The sequence below is a fragment of the Salvia splendens genome, chromosome 4, assembly GCF_004379255.2.
Source record: "Salvia splendens isolate huo1 chromosome 4, SspV2, whole genome shotgun sequence".
NCBI lineage: Eukaryota > Viridiplantae > Streptophyta > Magnoliopsida > Lamiales > Lamiaceae > Salvia > Salvia splendens.
The window spans coordinates 18621622-18639854 of record NC_056035.1 but is presented as its reverse complement, the minus strand read 5'-3'; the positions used below and the strand labels follow the sequence as shown (position 1 = coordinate 18639854).

General features: G+C 39.7%; 1 protein-coding gene across 1 annotated transcript; it reads left to right on the top strand.

Moving 5' to 3' along the window:
- The first annotated feature begins 5011 nt into the window (after positions 1 to 5011).
- On the top strand, positions 5012 to 12256 carry LOC121800545. The gene is made up of 2 exons (XM_042200101.1): positions 5012 to 5056; positions 9476 to 12256. The coding sequence occupies exon 2, from the start codon at positions 9693 to 9695 to the stop codon at positions 10629 to 10631; it is 939 nt and encodes a 312-aa protein (XP_042056035.1). The 5' UTR covers positions 5012 to 5056; positions 9476 to 9692; the 3' UTR covers positions 10632 to 12256.
- The last annotated feature ends 5977 nt before the right edge of the window (positions 12257 to 18233 follow it).

Here is an 18233-nt window from a genome sequence, read left to right as displayed (position 1 = left end):
GGTGAGCGGTGTAAGGAGTCTCATGCGCTTCACTCATAACCTCATTTTTTAGCCCCGCATTATCCGGCATGCATAGTCTTCCTTCGAAAGTAAGGGCATTGTCACATTCTTCACTAAAATTCCTAGGTTCGCCAGTTCGCACTTCTACACGAATTTCCTCCAATTTCGCATCCATCCGTTGTGCTTCAATAATCCTCGACCTTAGATCAGGTTCAACAGCTAGGGTGTCGATTCGTGCATCCACTGTTTCAGGTGTCCTCACCACTTTCAAACGCATCTTGCTGAACTCGCGAATCAGGCTTTCCTCTTTGGTGAGAAAAATGGCCAGTTGGGAATGGTCCTTCCGGCTCAATGCATCTGCCACTACATTTGCTTTGCCGGGGTGATAATTGATGCCACAATCATAGTCCTTCACCAACTCGAGCCATCTTCGTTGCCGCGTGTTTAAATCTTTCTGCTCGAAGAAATACTTCAGGTTTTTGTGATCCGTAAAGATCTCACATCGGACTCCGTAGAGATGATGTCTCTAAATCTTTAAGGTGTGTACTACCGCTGCTAGCTCCAAGTCGTGGGTTGGATAGTTCAACTCGTGTGGCTTCAATTGTCGTGACACGTAAGCAATCACCTTGTTGTTTTGTATCAATACGCATCCAAGTCCCACCTTCGAAGCGTCAGTGTATACCACATAGTTCACTCTAGGCTCTGGCACAGCTAGAATCGGTGCACTAGTTAGCTTCTCCTTCAGTAGTTGAAAACTTGCCTCACACTCCGGGGTCCAATTGACTTTTATCCCCTTCTTGAGTTGTTGGGTCATGGGTCTCGCTATCTTGGAGAATCCCTCTATAAACCTTCGGTAGTATCCTGCCAAGCCTAGGAAACTCCGAATCTCGTTTGGTGTTGAGGGTGCTTTCCATTGCTGTACCGCCTCAACCTTGGCGGGGTCCACTCGGATTCCCTCTGCTGACACAATGTGACCAAGGAAGTTCACTTGCTTAAGCCAAAACTCGCACTTGCTGAATTTGGCATACAGTTTCTCACTCCTCAACGTCTCCAAAGTGATTCGCAGGTGCTCCTCGTGTTCTTTCTCATTCCTCGAATAGACGAGTACATCATCTATGAATACCAAAACGAATTTATCCAAGTTTGGGTGAAATACTCGCTTCATCAAATCCATGAATACTGCAGGTGCATTCGTCAATCCAAACGGCATTACCATAAACTCATAGTGACCATATCTTGTGCGAAAAACGGTCTTTGGTATGTCTTCTCTTCGGACCCTCAATTGATGGTATCCGGACCTTAAGTCCATCTTTGAGAACACACCGGCTCCTCGGAGTTGATCGAACAAGTCATCTATCCTCGGTAGTGGGTACTTGTTCTTGAGGGTCATTTTGTTCAACTCTCTATAGTCGATACACATCCTCATCGTTCCATCCTTCTTCTTCACAAAAAGCACAGGCGCGCCCCACGGTGAAACACTGGGTCTAATGAAACCCAAGTCCATAAGCTCATGTAGTTGTATTTTGAGTTCTTCCAACTCTTTTGGCGCCATTCGATATAGGGCCTTGGACACCGGTGCCGACCTTAGCTCTAGGTCGATCTTGAACTCCAATTGTCGATCAAGCGGTGGGCCAGACAAAGCTTCATGAAAAACGTCTGGAAATTCTCGTACCACAGCAACATCCTCCACTTTCCTTTCTTCCTTCTCATCTCCGTGTAGATAGACCAGATAGGCAGGACGCCCTTTCCTCATCATCGTAGTGGCTTGGAGTGCGGAGATGATAGACGTTTTCCGATTTATCGTGGTTCCATGATACACTATTGGTTCTTTTCCAGTGGCTTGTAATGATATTTGTCTCTCCTTACAACGAATAGTAGCAAAATTCGAAGTCAACTAGTCCATTCCCAAGATTATATCGATATCCCCCATTGTCATGACTTGTAAGTCGTGCGCGACTAGCCTAAGTTCTCCCATAACAATTTCTACGTTCGAGCATAGTCGAGAAATCTCTACTACCCCTCCCACTGGTGAGGTCACCATCATCTTATGTTTAGATTTAGTAACTGTCAAACTTAATGTGTCCACATATAGTTCTGATATGAAAGAATGCGATGTGCCTGTATCAAACATCACGACAATATGTGTATCGATGAGTTCGCTCATACCTGCCAAGTTTCCGTTCTCGTGACTCCCTTGTTCAGTCTTGGGTTGTTTAGAACGCAGTGCATATGCTCTAGCCTGTGAGGGAAGTCTTGAGCGGTGAGGTTGTTGTTGTCGCGGAAGTTGATCATGATTCATCCTTGGCTCCGCTGGTGGTGCCCTCGACTGCTGACGGAATCCTTGATGGTTCTGCCTTGTCCCCATCCCCACGTTCTTGCTCGGACACTCTCTAGAGAAGTGGCCATTTCCCCCACAGTTAAAGTACTTGGTAGTGTTCTGTATTCTACACTCTCCGAAATGGTACTTGGAGCACACATTGCATTGTGGTGGTCTGGGTCGGAAGTCACCCCTCTGGTTAGAGAAATTTTGTCTGCCCCCATACTGTGGTCAGTTTTGGGTGGGCTGGTACCCCTTGTTCTCATAGTGGGTCCTATTCCCATCACACTTCCTCTTCTCCCGGGAATGATGTGGTGGAGGTAAAGCCAATGTAGTGTCTCCGTCACTCTCTCCTTGGGCATAGCTGCCTTAACATCTAGTGCAAGGGCCAACGCTTCTGCATATGTAAGTCTCTCACGACTAGCTAATGTCATCTTTATCTCATGCCTTAGACCCTCACAGAACTTTTTGGCCAGTTTCTCGTCGGTGTCAACTTGTTCAGGTGCATACTGGGTCATATCGCAAAGTGATCAATCATATTCGATCATCGACATGCACCCTTGGGTTAAGTTGTAAAACTCAGCCGCCTTTGCTTTTCGGTAGCTCTTTGGTACGTACTTATTATATATTGCCTCCTTGAAATTCTCCTAAGTCGTTCTACCCACTTGATCTCGTGGCGTGGTCTTCATTTTGGTATCCCACCAGAAGTCAGCTGACCCAGTTAATTGGTAGGTCACACAAGCCATTCGTTCCACATCGTTGCACATCAAAATAGTAAAAATGTGCTCCAATGCGCGTATCCAACTCTCAGCCTTTTCCGGCTCTCCCATTCCATCGAAGACAGGTGGTTTTTGTTTTAGGAACAACTTCACAATTTCTCGGTCCACTGGAGGTGGTGGTGATGGTGCTTGCGCGCGTTTCTCCTTTCGATTGTTTCCCATTTTAGTTGATTCAATTTCGCCACTTGTTGGACGATTTCCTCTCGTTGACGACCTGCATTCGTATATCTTAATCTATCAGGGTGCTCGTGCTTTCATTCCAATACTATCGTACAGTGATGATCTTATGCGATGATCTTAAATACACTGACTCACAACTTTCTGTTGTTATCTGTATATCCCTTGATCAAACCACTTACATAAATTCTGAGCCAAAAAACGTGATAATTTGATGTATACGGCTTCTCTCAACTTTGTATTTCTCAAGACCTAATATCTAGGCATAACGTTTGATTCTTCAGCCGCTTGCTACAACTAAGCATAGATGCGAAAATATTCGACTCATCGTGTTGTTGGTGTATCATTTTGTATGTGTCTCTTGAAACTTATTCCTCATATGTGTTTGCAGAATCGAGCCATTGTCTTTCTTGAGAGTCTTGTATCAAGAATTTGAAATCTATTCAACAGTCTTACTTGGATCAGAACGGGTTTCAACATGAGGAGCACTATTGAAATTGTCCTTGATTATAATGGCTACGGAAATGACTCAAAAAGAACAAGAATGAGTCACTACTTTCATTAAAAGGAAACAGAGATGCATCACTTGCAAATTACAGGTCAATCTAAGGTTTTAAATGCACGAAAAGAATACCATTGTCAAGGAGCTTCATAGAAAGAAATTTATGAGAATCCAAGTAAGTATTGTCAATTAAATTCATCCATTCTAGCTACAAAGGTAGTACTCCGTCATTTCCCGTAGATAATAGAAGCGTTCTCGAAAACTCTAGATACTAAGTCAAGATTCTCGGTGTCGTTACATCAATTAACTGTCCTTGAAGGTCACATCTTCATATTGTTTTTGGCACGCCCTAGCGGTCATTCTTTATCAAAACATGGTAATAACCCTCCTGGCCTTAACGTGTCATAAGTGTTGTCATATTTGTAACCCGTAGTCGCGTTAACATGTTATGCACGATTGCATTCACTTTATTTGATTGCAGGCACAATCTCTCATCGTTGTAAGGATACGTCACCTAACATTCCTTCTTGTCTTGATCCCGTTAGAAACTTCCTTTCGTTTTGTTCTTATCATCCAGGGAAAACAATAGGCAGCTATAATAGTCCGTCAAATAACTTCGCTTAGGATGCATGCATCTTATTTATTTAATTTGAAAGTGTGTTGATTTATGTGTTATTTTAATTCTAAGATGATACCTCGCAAGGGAATCGTAATTGCAAGGGAAAGAACATAATTTCGGATTAAGACTCGAGGTGGGCTCTCTTTTAAATAAGGACAACGTCCTAAATATTTTTATCGATGGAAATGAAACTGTATTTATCATGCCGTGATTTGATTTTTAACGTGCCTATCTGATGTGGCTATGCGCCATTGTTCTATATATCGAATTCGGGTCCTCGTATGGCCGCAAACCCTACTTGGACTAGTGTACACCTATGGTAGATCGTGTGCTAGCGTGCGGGCTGGCCGGTCTAGTGGCTTGGTTTGTGGCCACATTCCAAGTCATGTATTGGCAGATATGGCTAACGTCTATGGGAAAATGACTGATCAGTCGACTTTTACAATGAGAAATGATTTTGAGTGCCTCGGGCCTTTCTAAAGCTAAACCTCGATGGTTACTTATGTATGGCATGATAAATAATATTTTTATTGAAAATGTTTTCGGCATGAGCCCACTGAGTATATTAAGTACTCAGCCCTGCATGTGTTTTCCCTATGTGCAGGTTGAGCGGTGACGAGCAATTGGTGGTGTTGAGCAATTTAAAATTGAAGCATGGTTTGGTTAGTTGTGAACTACGAGTGTTCAAAATGTCTTGTTCTACTTTCTTCTTCATGTCTTTGCTTGATTGTTGTCATGGTATCAGAGCAGGATCTTAGTGATCCTGTCTCTCCTACCCTATGATCCTTTTCTTTTATCTTCAAAATGGAAGAATCGAACGATTCCAATGCCGCGTCTATTCCCTTATCAGCATTGCCTATTTTCTCTCAACTTCCTCCCATTTCAGTGAAGTTAACTGATGGGAATTTCTTGATTTGGAAGCAACAAATAGATGTTGTTGTGTATGTATACGGGCTTTAGTCATTTCTCACTGGAGAAATCAGCCCACCACCACAATTGATTGTTGATCCAGCTGCAGGATCTCTGGTGATTAATCCAGCATTCATTGTTTGGCAGAGGCAAGACAGGAGAGTTGCAGGATGGCTGCTCTCTTCACTGTCTGAGGGAGCTCTCTCTTGTTGTTGGTCCCAGATCCGCAAAGGATATATGGGGAGCACTAGAGACCAACTTTGCTAGTCGCTCAACTGCAAAAGTTATGCAATACCGGCAGCAGATGCAAAGTCTCAGAAAGGAAGCACTCTCAATGAGTGAATATCTTGGTAAAATGAGGAACTATTTTGACCTTCTCAGTTCAGTTGGTTGCAGGGTCTCTGATGAAGAACAAATTCTACACATTCTTGGAGGCTTGGGTCAGGAATATGATCCAGCTGTATGTGATGTCACCTCCAGATCTGAACCGTGGGCGATTGGTGATGTATCCTCATTTCTTCTCAACTTTGAGTCCAGAATGGGGACAATAAGAAAAAACTCTTCCAGCACTGAGGGATCTCAACCCTCACTCCACTTGGTGCAGCAACAGTCAGGGCCAAAGAAAGATCTACAATCCTACAGCAACAAGTTTGACACAGGTGGAAGAAGAGGTGGATCTAGGAATCAAAGAGGAGGTAGAGGTGGTAGAGGATCTGGAAGGGGAGGCAATAAAATCATATGCCAACTGTGTGAGAAACTAGGGCACTCAGCTGCTAAGTGCTGGCACAAATTTGAGCAAAACTACACTCCCCCTCAAGTGCAATTCAGAGCAAATCAGCCCCAGCAGCAGAACTACTACAATCCTTCTGCTCACATTGTCCAGTCAGTGCCAAGATCTCCTTCAACCAACTTCTCATCAGTAAATCCCTCTGAGTTTGGATATGATTCTGCTGCTTCCTCCAGGTGGTATCCGGATTTTGGAGCTACTCATCATGTCTCCAGTGATCTTGGAAATCTGAACATAAGCTCAAAATATACAGGAGGTAAAAGCTTGGTTCTTGGTAATGGTCAGTCTGTTCCTATTGCAAATATTGATGAATATGTGGTTAATTCTCATTCCTCTACTTTTTTAGAAAGCTTCATCTTAAGAATCTTCTCCATGCTCCTAACATTACCAAAAATCTTCTTAGTGTATCACAGTTTGCTAAGAATAATTCAGTTTTCTTTTAATTTCATCAAACTTTTTGTTTTGTTAAGGACCTGTGCACCAAGGAAATCATGCTCAAAGGAGCACTTGAGAAGGGCCTCTATCATTTCCTAGTTGATCATTCCCTAATTAAGAGAAGCAATAGCTCCAATCTTCCCATTTCTAGCCAAGAAGTTCCAGCAGTCCATTCCCTCAGTCTGTCTGATTCACCTTTTTGCAGTAGTTCAAGCTCATCTTCTAGTCTTGATCTTGCTTTGTGGCACAATAGACTAGGACATCCTACTCTAGATGTTGTGAAAAGTACTTTGAATAGTTGTAATATTCCCTTTGTTTCAATGAATGATCAGTCTCTTTGTCATCCTTGTTCCATTTCCAAAGTACACAGATTGCATTATTCTTTATCAAATTCAGTTTTTTATCATCCTTTAGAACTCATTCATAGTGACTTGTGGGGAACTTCTCCTGTTATTTCCAGAAATGGTTTTGCCTATTATGTGTCCTTCATTGATCATTTCTCAAGATTCACTTGGATTTATCTTTTGAAAAATAAGAGTGATGTTTCTTCTGTTTTTAAACAGTTCAAATCCATGAGTAAAAATCATTTGGCTCAAAAATTAAAACTTTACAATCTGATTGGGGAGGTGAGTTTCACTGTCTAACTAGCTTCCTTAAAGATTGTGGAATATCTCACAGAATCTCATGGCCTTATACACCATAGCAGAATGGCTTGGCTGAGAGAAAATATATGCATATTGTAGAAACTGGTCTTTCCCTTTTAGCTCAAGCTTCACTCCCTCAACACTTCTGGGATGATGATTTCCTCACTGCAGTCTACCTGATAAATCGAATGTCCTCTAAAACCATCAAAAATATCTCGCCCTATGAGAAACTGCATTCTCATAAACCTGATTATTCTTCTCTAAGAGTCTTTGGATGCTTGTGTTATCCCTTCATTAGACCCTATAACAAGCATAAGCTGCAATTCAGATCAGTTAGAGCTACTTTCTTAGGGTACAGTTCATCTCATAAAGGGTTCAAAGCATTACTTCCTGATGGGAAAGTTATTGTCACAAGAGACATAAAATTTGATGAGTCTTCTTTCTCTTCAAATATCTTCCTTCTGCCTCTGACCCTCATCCTCATAATGTCACTTCTGTTCAACTTAGTTCCCCTACTCTATCTGTCCCTTTTCAAAATTATCAGCTTCCATCTCTCCCATCTGACCAATCTTCATCTGCACAACAGTTAGACTCTGATCCTCCTTCTCCAGCTTCTGATGCTCATCAATTTTCCCAATCTTCTCACTCAAGTTCTTCTGATTCTCCAGCTGTTCCATCTGCTTCAGATACTTCTTCTTCTACTCACTCCACTCAGCCTACTCATCACATGATAGTAACTTGAAGCAACACTTTATATAATGTTTTACTTGTCTACGAGGCCATTGATACTTGTTGATTACTTTATTTCTATTGAGACAATGATTACACTTCAACATCCTTACATGAGTTTGTTTTCTTATTTCTTTCTTCTTGTTTGAGGACAACCAAGTGTTTAAGTTTGGGGGAGTTGACAGACTCATAGTTCAGGATGGTTTTAGAGGTGATTAATCTATGTTTTTATTGAATTAAGGTGTTTATTATAGGTTTTCACCAATTTAGTCATCAATTAGATGAAGTAATGAGTTCGTTGGAGTTTTGAAGTAAAAACAGGTTAAAATAGGCAAAACGGAGCGAACGGGGTGATTCTAGAGAGTTTGCCCGGTCGGGCGTTTTTCATTCGAAGAAACGCCCGCCCGGGCATTTTGCAGAGATTGCGGGTTCCAGAGAGAATGCCCGGTCGGGCATTTTACACAGACTCTTTATTTTACTGATTTTCGCTCCGGGTATAAAAGGGGACTTCTCACATTTGAGCCTTAGCTCCCACACGACGATTTTGAGCAAGACAACAAGGTTTTGAAGAGGATTTGAAGGCCTAGGAGCTTCTCCTCTCAAGAGATTGAAGGAGAAGACTCTCCACTATCATATCTACCATAGGGAGTTCTAGATTCTATTTTCTATCCATGTCTTTTTCCATTTGCTTTGTTTTCCTTTTTATTTCACTTTGAACATGAGTAGCTAGATTCCTTAGGGATGTGGTGATGTTTGTATGGAATCCATGGGTTGATCCTTGATTTATGATATCTATCTCTTGTGTTGGTTTTTGTTAGTTATTGAGCTCTTATTATCCAATTACCTAGCTAACAGTTTGATATATCTTGTTCTAATTAATGACATTGAGAGATGCATGATTAGAATGGTTAGGTGATCAACAACTACGTGTGTTACATGTAATCGAGAGATGCATGAGCTAGAGAGAGGACTTGGGTTCGTTGTTCTAGGGAGTTAATCTTGAATTGTATGGAGGAGACTCCTACACTAGGGATTAATCCACGAGTTAGATGCAGCCGAGAGGGGGTCTAACCAATTAACCTGACCTTCCTAGCCACACATGAGAACTAATAGATGAGCATGACCCCTAGGTGAAACCCGTGATCCATACTAACGGATCCATATCCCTACCTTTCTAAATTTCTGTGAAAAACCGTCCTTCGTTTGTATTGTTTAGTTATTTGTCTTTACTTGATCAATTGTTCTTTGATCTTAGTTATAGAAAACCAAAAACTCCTTTTAGTAGTCTAAATAGTGTTTAAAGTTGCATCGTAATACTCAAACCGCTTTTAGTCTTCGAGGATCAATAATTTTAGCTTGTCATACGCTACTTAGCCCGTACACTTGTGGGTGACGCTTTTTAATGCAAAATTAGCACGAGTCAAGTTTTTGGTGTCGTTGCCGGGAACTAAATTTGCTTTTGTGTTTGATATTTTGATAAGATAGAGAATACTAGTTTAGACATTTTACTTGCTTTATTTGGTTTAGTTTTCTTGTTTAGTTCTAACTTCGTTTTGTTCTTCTCTTGTGTTGTGTAGGTGTGTATGCTCACGCGCTCAAGGCGTCTACCCCTTGAGCCGATTGACATGGAAATAGAAGCCGCCTATAGAAAGAGAAGAGGGCAAAGGAGGAGAGCACGAGCTCAACATCTAGTTGAGCCAATGGAAAAATCCAAATGGAAACAATGAGGGAGTTCCCTCTCCACCTCCACCTCTATTGAATCAAGACTAAATCATTCTCCAACTACAACAAGAAATGGCGGAGATGAGAAGGGAAATAGAGGAAAGGAGGCGAGAGGCACCGGTTAGGGATGCATTTGGGAACGTCAATATCCCAATTTCACCCTATGATACAAGAGTGAATGCCAACAATTTTGAGTTGAAGACGACATTGATTCAATTTGTGGAGCAACGTGTTTTCTCGGGAAGGCCCATGGAGGATCCTAATAGGCACTTAGCTAAATTCTTAGAGATTGCCAATACAACTAAGCTTAATGGGGTTCCCGACGATACAATCAAGCTTAGACTATTCTCATTCTCATTGTCGAGATATGCTAGAGATTGGTTTGATAATCTTGAGCCGAGCTCGGTTACAAGTTGGGACGACTTAGCCCAAAAGTTTTTGGATCGATTCTTCCCTCTAAGCTCCACTCTCAACCTTCAAGAGGGGATCTCCCACTTTAAAATGAAGGTCCAAGAGTCTATGTTCGAGGCTTGGAAGAGATTCAACATCTTGTTAAAGAAATGTCCCAACCATGGGCTATCTCCGGGCCATCAAGTGAGCCTCTTCTACAATGGATGCTCGGAGTTTACCAAGAGTCAATTAGACTTTGGCTCGGGGGGATCATTCTTGGACAAGGGGGTCGATGAGTACAAGAAGATGCTTCAAAGGTTTGCCTATACTAGCAAGGGTTGGAGCTCGGGCCTAGTTGGTTCAATGCCGGTAGCTTCGGTCGTGGATTCAGATGCATTCAATCTTCTCAACCAACAAATGATGTTGTTGAATCAAAAGGTGGATGGCCTTAGTTTGGGGGTGGCACTCATGGGAGAACCTCAACCGAACATTGAAGATGTCAATTACATACATCAAGGGGGAAATCAAAGGAATTTTATCGCCCTAACAATGGGGGTGGTAATTATCAAGGCTGCCGTCCACCCTTCAACGCGTATCCAAACATTTCATATGGGAATCTGAGTAATGCTACCCAACCACCTCCACCTCCCGGATTTGGAGCACCAAGTGGGGCAGCCAATGTACCCGGCACTTCAAAATATCAAGTGATCTCATTAATGAGCTTTTGAAAGCTCTCATGGAGAAGACCGATGGGATCATGACACACTCCACCATGAGGGTTGATAAAGTGGAAACCGCGGTAGTGGAGGTCACCACAAGATTGGGAGCCTTAGAGCACCAAGTGAGTCAAATTGCCCAAGCCGTGGGACAAATACATCAACCGAGGCAATTCCCAAGCACTACAATTCCAAAGCTGAAAGATTGCAAGGCAATCTACTTAAGGAGTGGGACTAGCTATAAGAGTCCTCCTATGCCCGAGGTGGAAGCTAAGGAAGTGCCCGAAGAGAAAGAAGAATAGGAGATAGGTGTGGAATCACCTATTATGCAATCTGAGGTTCAACCCGAGGCAATTGTTCCTCCCAAGCCAAAAGAGGTTAAAATTCCATTTCCTCAAGTGGTGCAAAAGAAGAATTTGGATGAGAAGTTTGTTAAGCTCCTTAAGATCTTCAAGAGGGTGCACCTCAACATACCTCTTATTGAGGCCCTCCAACAAATGCCCGATTACCTCAAATTCTTGAAGGAGATAATGTCAAAGAAGAAGAGGTTGGTTGATTATGAAACCGTGAATTTGACCGAGAATTGTAGTGTAATCATCCAACAAATGATGCCGACAAAGATGAAAGATCCGGGAAGCTTCAACATTTCTTGTGTGATCAGGATAGTTTTAGAGGTGATTAATCCATGATAGTAACTTGAAGCAACACTTTATATAATGTTTTACTTGTCTACGAGGCCATTGATACTTGTTGATTACTTTTTTTCTATTGAGGCAATGATGACACTCCAACATCCTTACATGAGTTTGTTTCTTATTTCTTTCTTCTTGTTTGAGGACAACCAAGTGTTTAAGTTTGGGGGAGTTGACAAACTCATAGTTCAGGATGGTTTTAGAGGTGATTAATACATGTTTTTGTTGAATTAAGGTGTTTATTATAGGTTTTCACCCATTTATTCATCAATTAGATGAAGTAATGAGTTCGTTGGAATTTTGAAGTAAAAACAGGTTAAAACGGGCAAAACGGAGCGAACGGGGTGATTCCAGAGAGTTTCCCCGGTCGGGCATTTTTCATTCGAAGAAACGCCCGCCCGGGCATTTTGCAGAGATTGCGGGTTCCAGAGATAACAACCGGTCGGGCATTTTGTTATTTGTGGATCGCCCGGTCAGGCGTTTTGCGCAGACTCTTTATTTTGCTGATTTTCGCTCCGGATATAAAAGGTGACTTCACACATTTGAGCCCTAGCTCCCACACGAAGATTTTGAGCAAGACAACAAGGTTTTGAAGAGGATTTGAAGGCTTAGGAGCTTCCCCTCTCAAGAGATTGAAGGAGAAGACTCTCCACTATCATTTCTACCATAGGGAGTTCTAGATTCTATTTTCTATCCATGTCTTTTTCCATTTGCTTTGTTTTCCTTTTTATTTCATCTTTGAACATGAGTAGCTAGATTTTCCTTAGGGATGTGGTAATTTTGTATGGAATCCATGGGTTGATCGTTGATTTATGCTATCTATCTCTTGTGTTGGTTATTGAGCTCTTATTATCCAATTGCCTAGCTAACAATTTGATATATCTTGTTCTAATTAATGACATTAAGAGATGCATGATTAGAATGGTTAGGTGATCAACAACTACGTGCGTTACATGTAATCGAGAGATGCATGAGCTAGAGAGAGGACTTGGGTCCGTTGTTCTAGGGAGTTAATCTTGAATTGTATAGAGGAGACTCCTACACTAGGGATTAATCCACGAGTTAGATGCACCCGAGAGGGGGTCTAACCAATTAACCCGACCTTCCTAGCCACACATGAGAACTAATAGATGAGCATGACCCCTAGGTGAAACCTGTGATCCATACTAACGGATCCATATCCCTACCTTTCCAAATTTGTGTGAAAAACCATCATTCGTTTGTCTTGTTTAGTTATTTGTCTTTACTTGATCAATTGTTCTTTGATATTAGTTATAGAAAACCAAAAACTTCTTTTAGTAGTCTAAATAGTGTTTAAAGTTGCATCGTAATACTCAAATCGGCTTTTAGTCTTCGAGGATCGATAATTTTAGCTTGTCATATGCTACTTAGCCCGTACACTTGTGGGTGACGCTTTTTAATGCAAAATTAGCATGAGGAAAGTTTTTTAATGTACAAAATATCAAATTTTAATTTATTGCATATGTTATTGTCAGGTAATCTAGGAAAATTAATATTTTATAAAAATATAGAGAAAATATTAAATATACATCTTTAAATATTACACATATGAGTTAAAAATATGTGATTGTTTTTTTATCGAGTTTTAATTGTAACGTTCCAAAATTATGAATACAGAGAAATTAATATTTTTGAAAGTAAAGAATTAAGAGTATGAAAATTTTAAAATCAAAACTATAAACTCAATTTATTGCATTTTATAACACTCTAAGAGCATCCATAACGGAGAGCACGCTCTCGTCCGTCCGTCCGTGCCAGCGGCGCGGCACCACTGTCCGCCGCTGCGCTCTTGCCGCTGGCACGGCACTGCTCGATGCATCGAGCTCATCCGTGCCAGTGAGCAGCGTACGTGGCAGCGTGTGATTGGACAATGGCATATCCGTTGGAAAATCAATTTTTTTTATTTTTAAAATCGAAAATAATACCAAAAAATAAAAAAATCCCAATCCCAAAAAAATGGTCGTTGTTTTGCCCATTTTTCTGTATTTTTTTTATTTTTTTTCCCAAAATCATCTACAAATACACACATTCATCATCCATTTTTCACACCAAATCATCTCTCATTCATATTTTTCATACAACTTATCTACACCTTCATCTCTTAGTCAAAACCTCAAATGGATTTCACTCATCTCATTGCGGAAGCGGAGCGCGAAGAACAAGAACACTACGAACAACATTGTGCTGCTTATGAAGCATATGTCGCAGCGAATACCCCCGCCCCTCCTCCTCAACCAACTAGATCAACTCGCCGCGGTCAACGTGACCGGGAGGGAGCCCACGAAAGGCTCGTTGCCGACTATTTTGCCGACCTGTCGTGGTTTCTGAAAGATTACTTTAGGCGCCGTTTTCGCAAGTCAAAGCGCTTATTTATGCATATTGTCAACACATTGTCCGCCCGTGTTGAATTCTTCCAAACAGGTCCAGATGCAGCTGGTCGGCAAAGTCTCTCGGCATTGCAGAAGTGTACGTGTGTCATCCGACAACTCGCTACTGGGCAAACGGCCAACCTCTTCGACGAGTATTTGCATGTCGGTGAGTCCACTGGAATCCTTTGTCTTAAAAACTTTTGCGAGGGCGTTCATACAGCTTTCGGTGATGAATTCCTTCAGGCACCCACCACCGATGATTGCCAACGGTTGCTTCGTCTTCACGAATCAGTCCATGGCTTTCCCGGTATGCTTGGCAGCATTGACTGCGTGCATTGGAGGTGGAAGAATTGCCTGACTGCTTGGAGGGGGCAACACTTAAGCGGCCACAAAAGCGGCGGCCCAACACTTATCCTTGAAACGGTCGCCGACTACCGCCTATGGATTTGACATGCATATTTCGGTGTTGCCGGATCCAACAACGACTTGAACGTGCTCTATTCTTCACCCTCTTCAATGATGTGTTGAATGGTGTAGCACCGCCGATCGACTTCACGGTCAACGGAAATGTATACCACATGGGTTACTATCTCACCGATGGTACCTACCCAAGGTGGTTGACTTTCGGGAAGACGCTCAGCAACCCGCAAGACCCGAGACGGGTTCTTTTTGAGCAGCGTCAAGAGTCCGTGCGGAAAGACGTCGAAAGAGCCTTTGGGGTCCTTCAAGCCCGATTCAACATTGTGAAGGCCCCGTCTCGGCTGTGGTACGTGAAAAATATCGCCGACATCATGTACACGTGTATTATCTTAACACAACATGATTATAGCCGACGAAGGACCGATGGCGGCTAGCTTTTACGATGAGGATGAAGCCGAAAGCTCAAGCGCAAGGTCTCCCCCACGCTGAGGTGTGCATACAACGGTGGGTGAGAGGATCGAAACAAGGCACACAATGTGAGATACCCGAACCCACGTTGAGCTACAAGAAGACCTAATCAAACACATGTGGGCGAAATTCGGCCACGAGTAGTGGGTTTTTTAATTTTATGAATTTAATTATGTAATTTTTTATTTTTAGGAGTTTAATTATGTAATTTTAAATTTTTAGGATTTTAATTATGTAATTTTTATTTTTTAAGATTTTAATTTTGTAATTTTTAATTTTTAATGTATTTTGTAATATTATTCTGGGTATGTTTAATGTATTTTAATTTTGTGGAAATGTTTTTATTTAAATTGAATAATGGAATGGTGGGACCCTTGTGCTCGTTCTTGCGGAAGAGCACGGCTGTGGGTGTTGTGCTCTTGCCTAAGAGCAGGCAGAAAAAGTGGGGTCGTGCCCACAACCGTGCTCGTTGGCAAGAGCACGGTTGTGGATGTTCTAATACTTTAAAAAGAAAAAGAGAAATTATTAACTATATTAATTTAGAATATTAAATAGATGAGTTCAGAAAATGTGATTATTTTTTTATCGAGGTTCGACATAACTTTATGAAAGTTACAAATTTAAAGAAATAAAAATTGTTGAATGTAAAGAAGTAAAATCGAATTATGAAATTGTTAAAGTTAAAGCCATGCACTCAATTAGTATCAATATATCCTGTATCAAATTTAAATTTGTTGCAAGTTATAGTGAATTGAGCTAAGAACAATAATATTTTATAAAGAAAAAGAAAAAATATTAACCATATATCGTTAAAATATTAAATAGACGTGTGAAGAACATGTGATTATTTTTTTTATCGAGGTTCGACTTTAACGTTCCAAATCTTAAGAATTTAAAGAAATTAAAGTATTGGACCGGAAAGAATTAAATTTAAAAAATTCTTAAAAACAGTAAGATCAATTAGTATTAATATACCACATATCAAATTTTTGTTGTATATGTGGTCCCATATGGCCAAATAAATTACTCTCAGGGTGCACTATGGCCCATAAGTGAAATCCTGTCAAAAATCAAAGCAAATCTCAGCCCTTGGATTCTTAGAATGGATGGTTGTGATAATAATATCTGAACTACATTATTACACTAAAAGTGTTACATTATTAGCCGAGCTACATTATTAGACTACACAATTTACATTATTAGACTAAAATGTGTTACATTATTAGCTGAGCTACATTATTACACTACACAATCTACATTATTAGATGACACATGGCATTAATCTAACGGTTACATCACAAGATCCAATGACTGTGATTTTCTTTGATTTTTGACATAATTTCAGTTAGGATATAAACGCTCCCCTACTCATATATACACAATCATGTCATTATATAGGTGTATTTAATGAATAATACAATATAATATAAAAGCAGTAAAATATATATAAGTTTAATTAAAAAAATATAGTGTACGATTACTATTCAAATCCCATTATTATAGTGCCATAATAATAATAATAATAATAAAATCATTTTCCTTATTTTAGTTATAGGAAAAAAATGCAGTTTACCGGTTGAAAACCACGTAATTTATATTTATATTCATATTCTGTTACGGACTCAATGTCCCACATCAGTTATGAGCGTAGGGTATATAGACTAAATTGACTATCTCTCCTAACAGACTAGTCTTTTGGGCTGAGCTATCATATTTAGTCTGTATCATTGGTGTTTTTATTGAGAGCCCAAACGTCTCGCAGTGGTGGCCGGGCAAAGAATCCGATATGACCAACGTGGCCGTGATAAACGATAGATGGGACTATTGGTGGACCTAGTGACAATTTTCATGTTGATCTATAGGCACCTCAAAAAATGGGACAATTGGTCCAATGATTTAAACTGCTCTATATCTAAAGGCACAGATCGATCTCTAACCATTTGACTGAGGATACATGAGTGTCATCCACTCGAGTTCGACCACACCCCTTGGATTATAATACTACATTTTTAAACTTTTAATTTTGCAATCATAGCAAATTTGTAATCCCACTGTTCATTCAGAGCTGAGTCATTTTTCCGTTTTGAAAAGTTCTTAGTTTGGTCATTTTTACAAAGGGTTAATAGCCATTTAAATCATGAAGTTTGGTCAAACTGTAGTCTGTCCCACTAAATTTAAAATTAGAACATTATATTATGATGTTTTAATTTTGTCTCAACTATCTCATCTCTAGAATTTGACCAAACTTGATAATTTAAATGACTATTAACCATTTTATATATGATAACTAAATCACTTTTTTCCTACTTCATCTTCTAATCATTTTTCTTTTACTTTATTCTCTTTTATTTTATTTATTTATTCATTTTATTTATTTATTTTTCTTTTTTTTCAGCTTAGTTTATCTACTTGATTATCTAGTCACTAATTATTCATTTCTTTATCTTCTATGAAAAAAAAGGTATCTCAACTTCATTTGTAGAAATGAAGGTACTAACATGGTGGCATGGAAACAATAAAATAAGATTTAGAAGCATTGAATTATAAAATTCAGCTCTAAGTTGTTGATTGTTGAAGTCATGTTCCACTTGCCCTGTCGTTAATGGGCACATAATTTGACTTCATTTGCGCGTATGCATAGTCACCGTATCTTGCTTTTGCAAATTGAATATATAGCCAAATGTCTTCGCTTGTTTTGTCACCAAGCCAAAATACATGAAATTAATTATGCATGTAATACTACGATAACAAAATTACTATAACGTCTTCAAAGGGTTTAAATTCCACTGGACTAGAATGTAATAATACGAATTAGTCCAATCACAGAAATTCCATTTGGGCTAGAAAGTAGTCCATACGAATTGGTCTAATCAACGAAACGTATAAAGCAATCCACAATTCTATTATTAAATCCATTTGTTTGATATAATTAGTGCCGTCAATTTGATTTTAGATAGTGGATATCATAGTATTTGATTTTTCGGATATCAAATACAGGTTTGAGTATTGAGATTTTGGAATTATCATGTATAGGGTATTACTTGATTATCTGAGATTTTAGTTTAATTTTACCAAACTTTGATTTAATTTTAAGTCACTTATATTATACTCCCTCCGTCCTAAAAAGATTGTCTCATTTTGACCGGGCACAGATTTTACGAAATGCGATGAAAAATGAATTGAAAAAGTTAGTGGAATATGTGAGTCACTACTAAAAATGAAAAAAAAAAAGTAAAATGAGACAAATTTTGTGAGACTGACGGAAATGGAAAAATGGAACAATATTGTGGGACGAAGGGAGTATAATCGAAACATAAGGAAACTAAAATTACCTTTAAAACTTTTTTTAATTTCTCTTGCTCAAAATTCAAACTTGATAATACAAATGTAAATAACTGTACTTTTACATAGGGGTGAACGAAATAATCAGACACCAAATATCAGATCTGATCCAAACTCAAATTTTAAAATTTGGTTAAGTTTTTTCAGTTTTTTGGTTCAGTTTGGTTTTATAACTTTTAACTAATTTTAATTTTT

Bases quoted from the DNA above. Each gene is read 5' to 3' on its own strand.
- LOC121800545 (XM_042200101.1), top strand. From the start codon at position 9,693: ATGGCGGAGATGAGAAGGGAAATAGAGGAAAGGAGGCGAGAGGCACCG.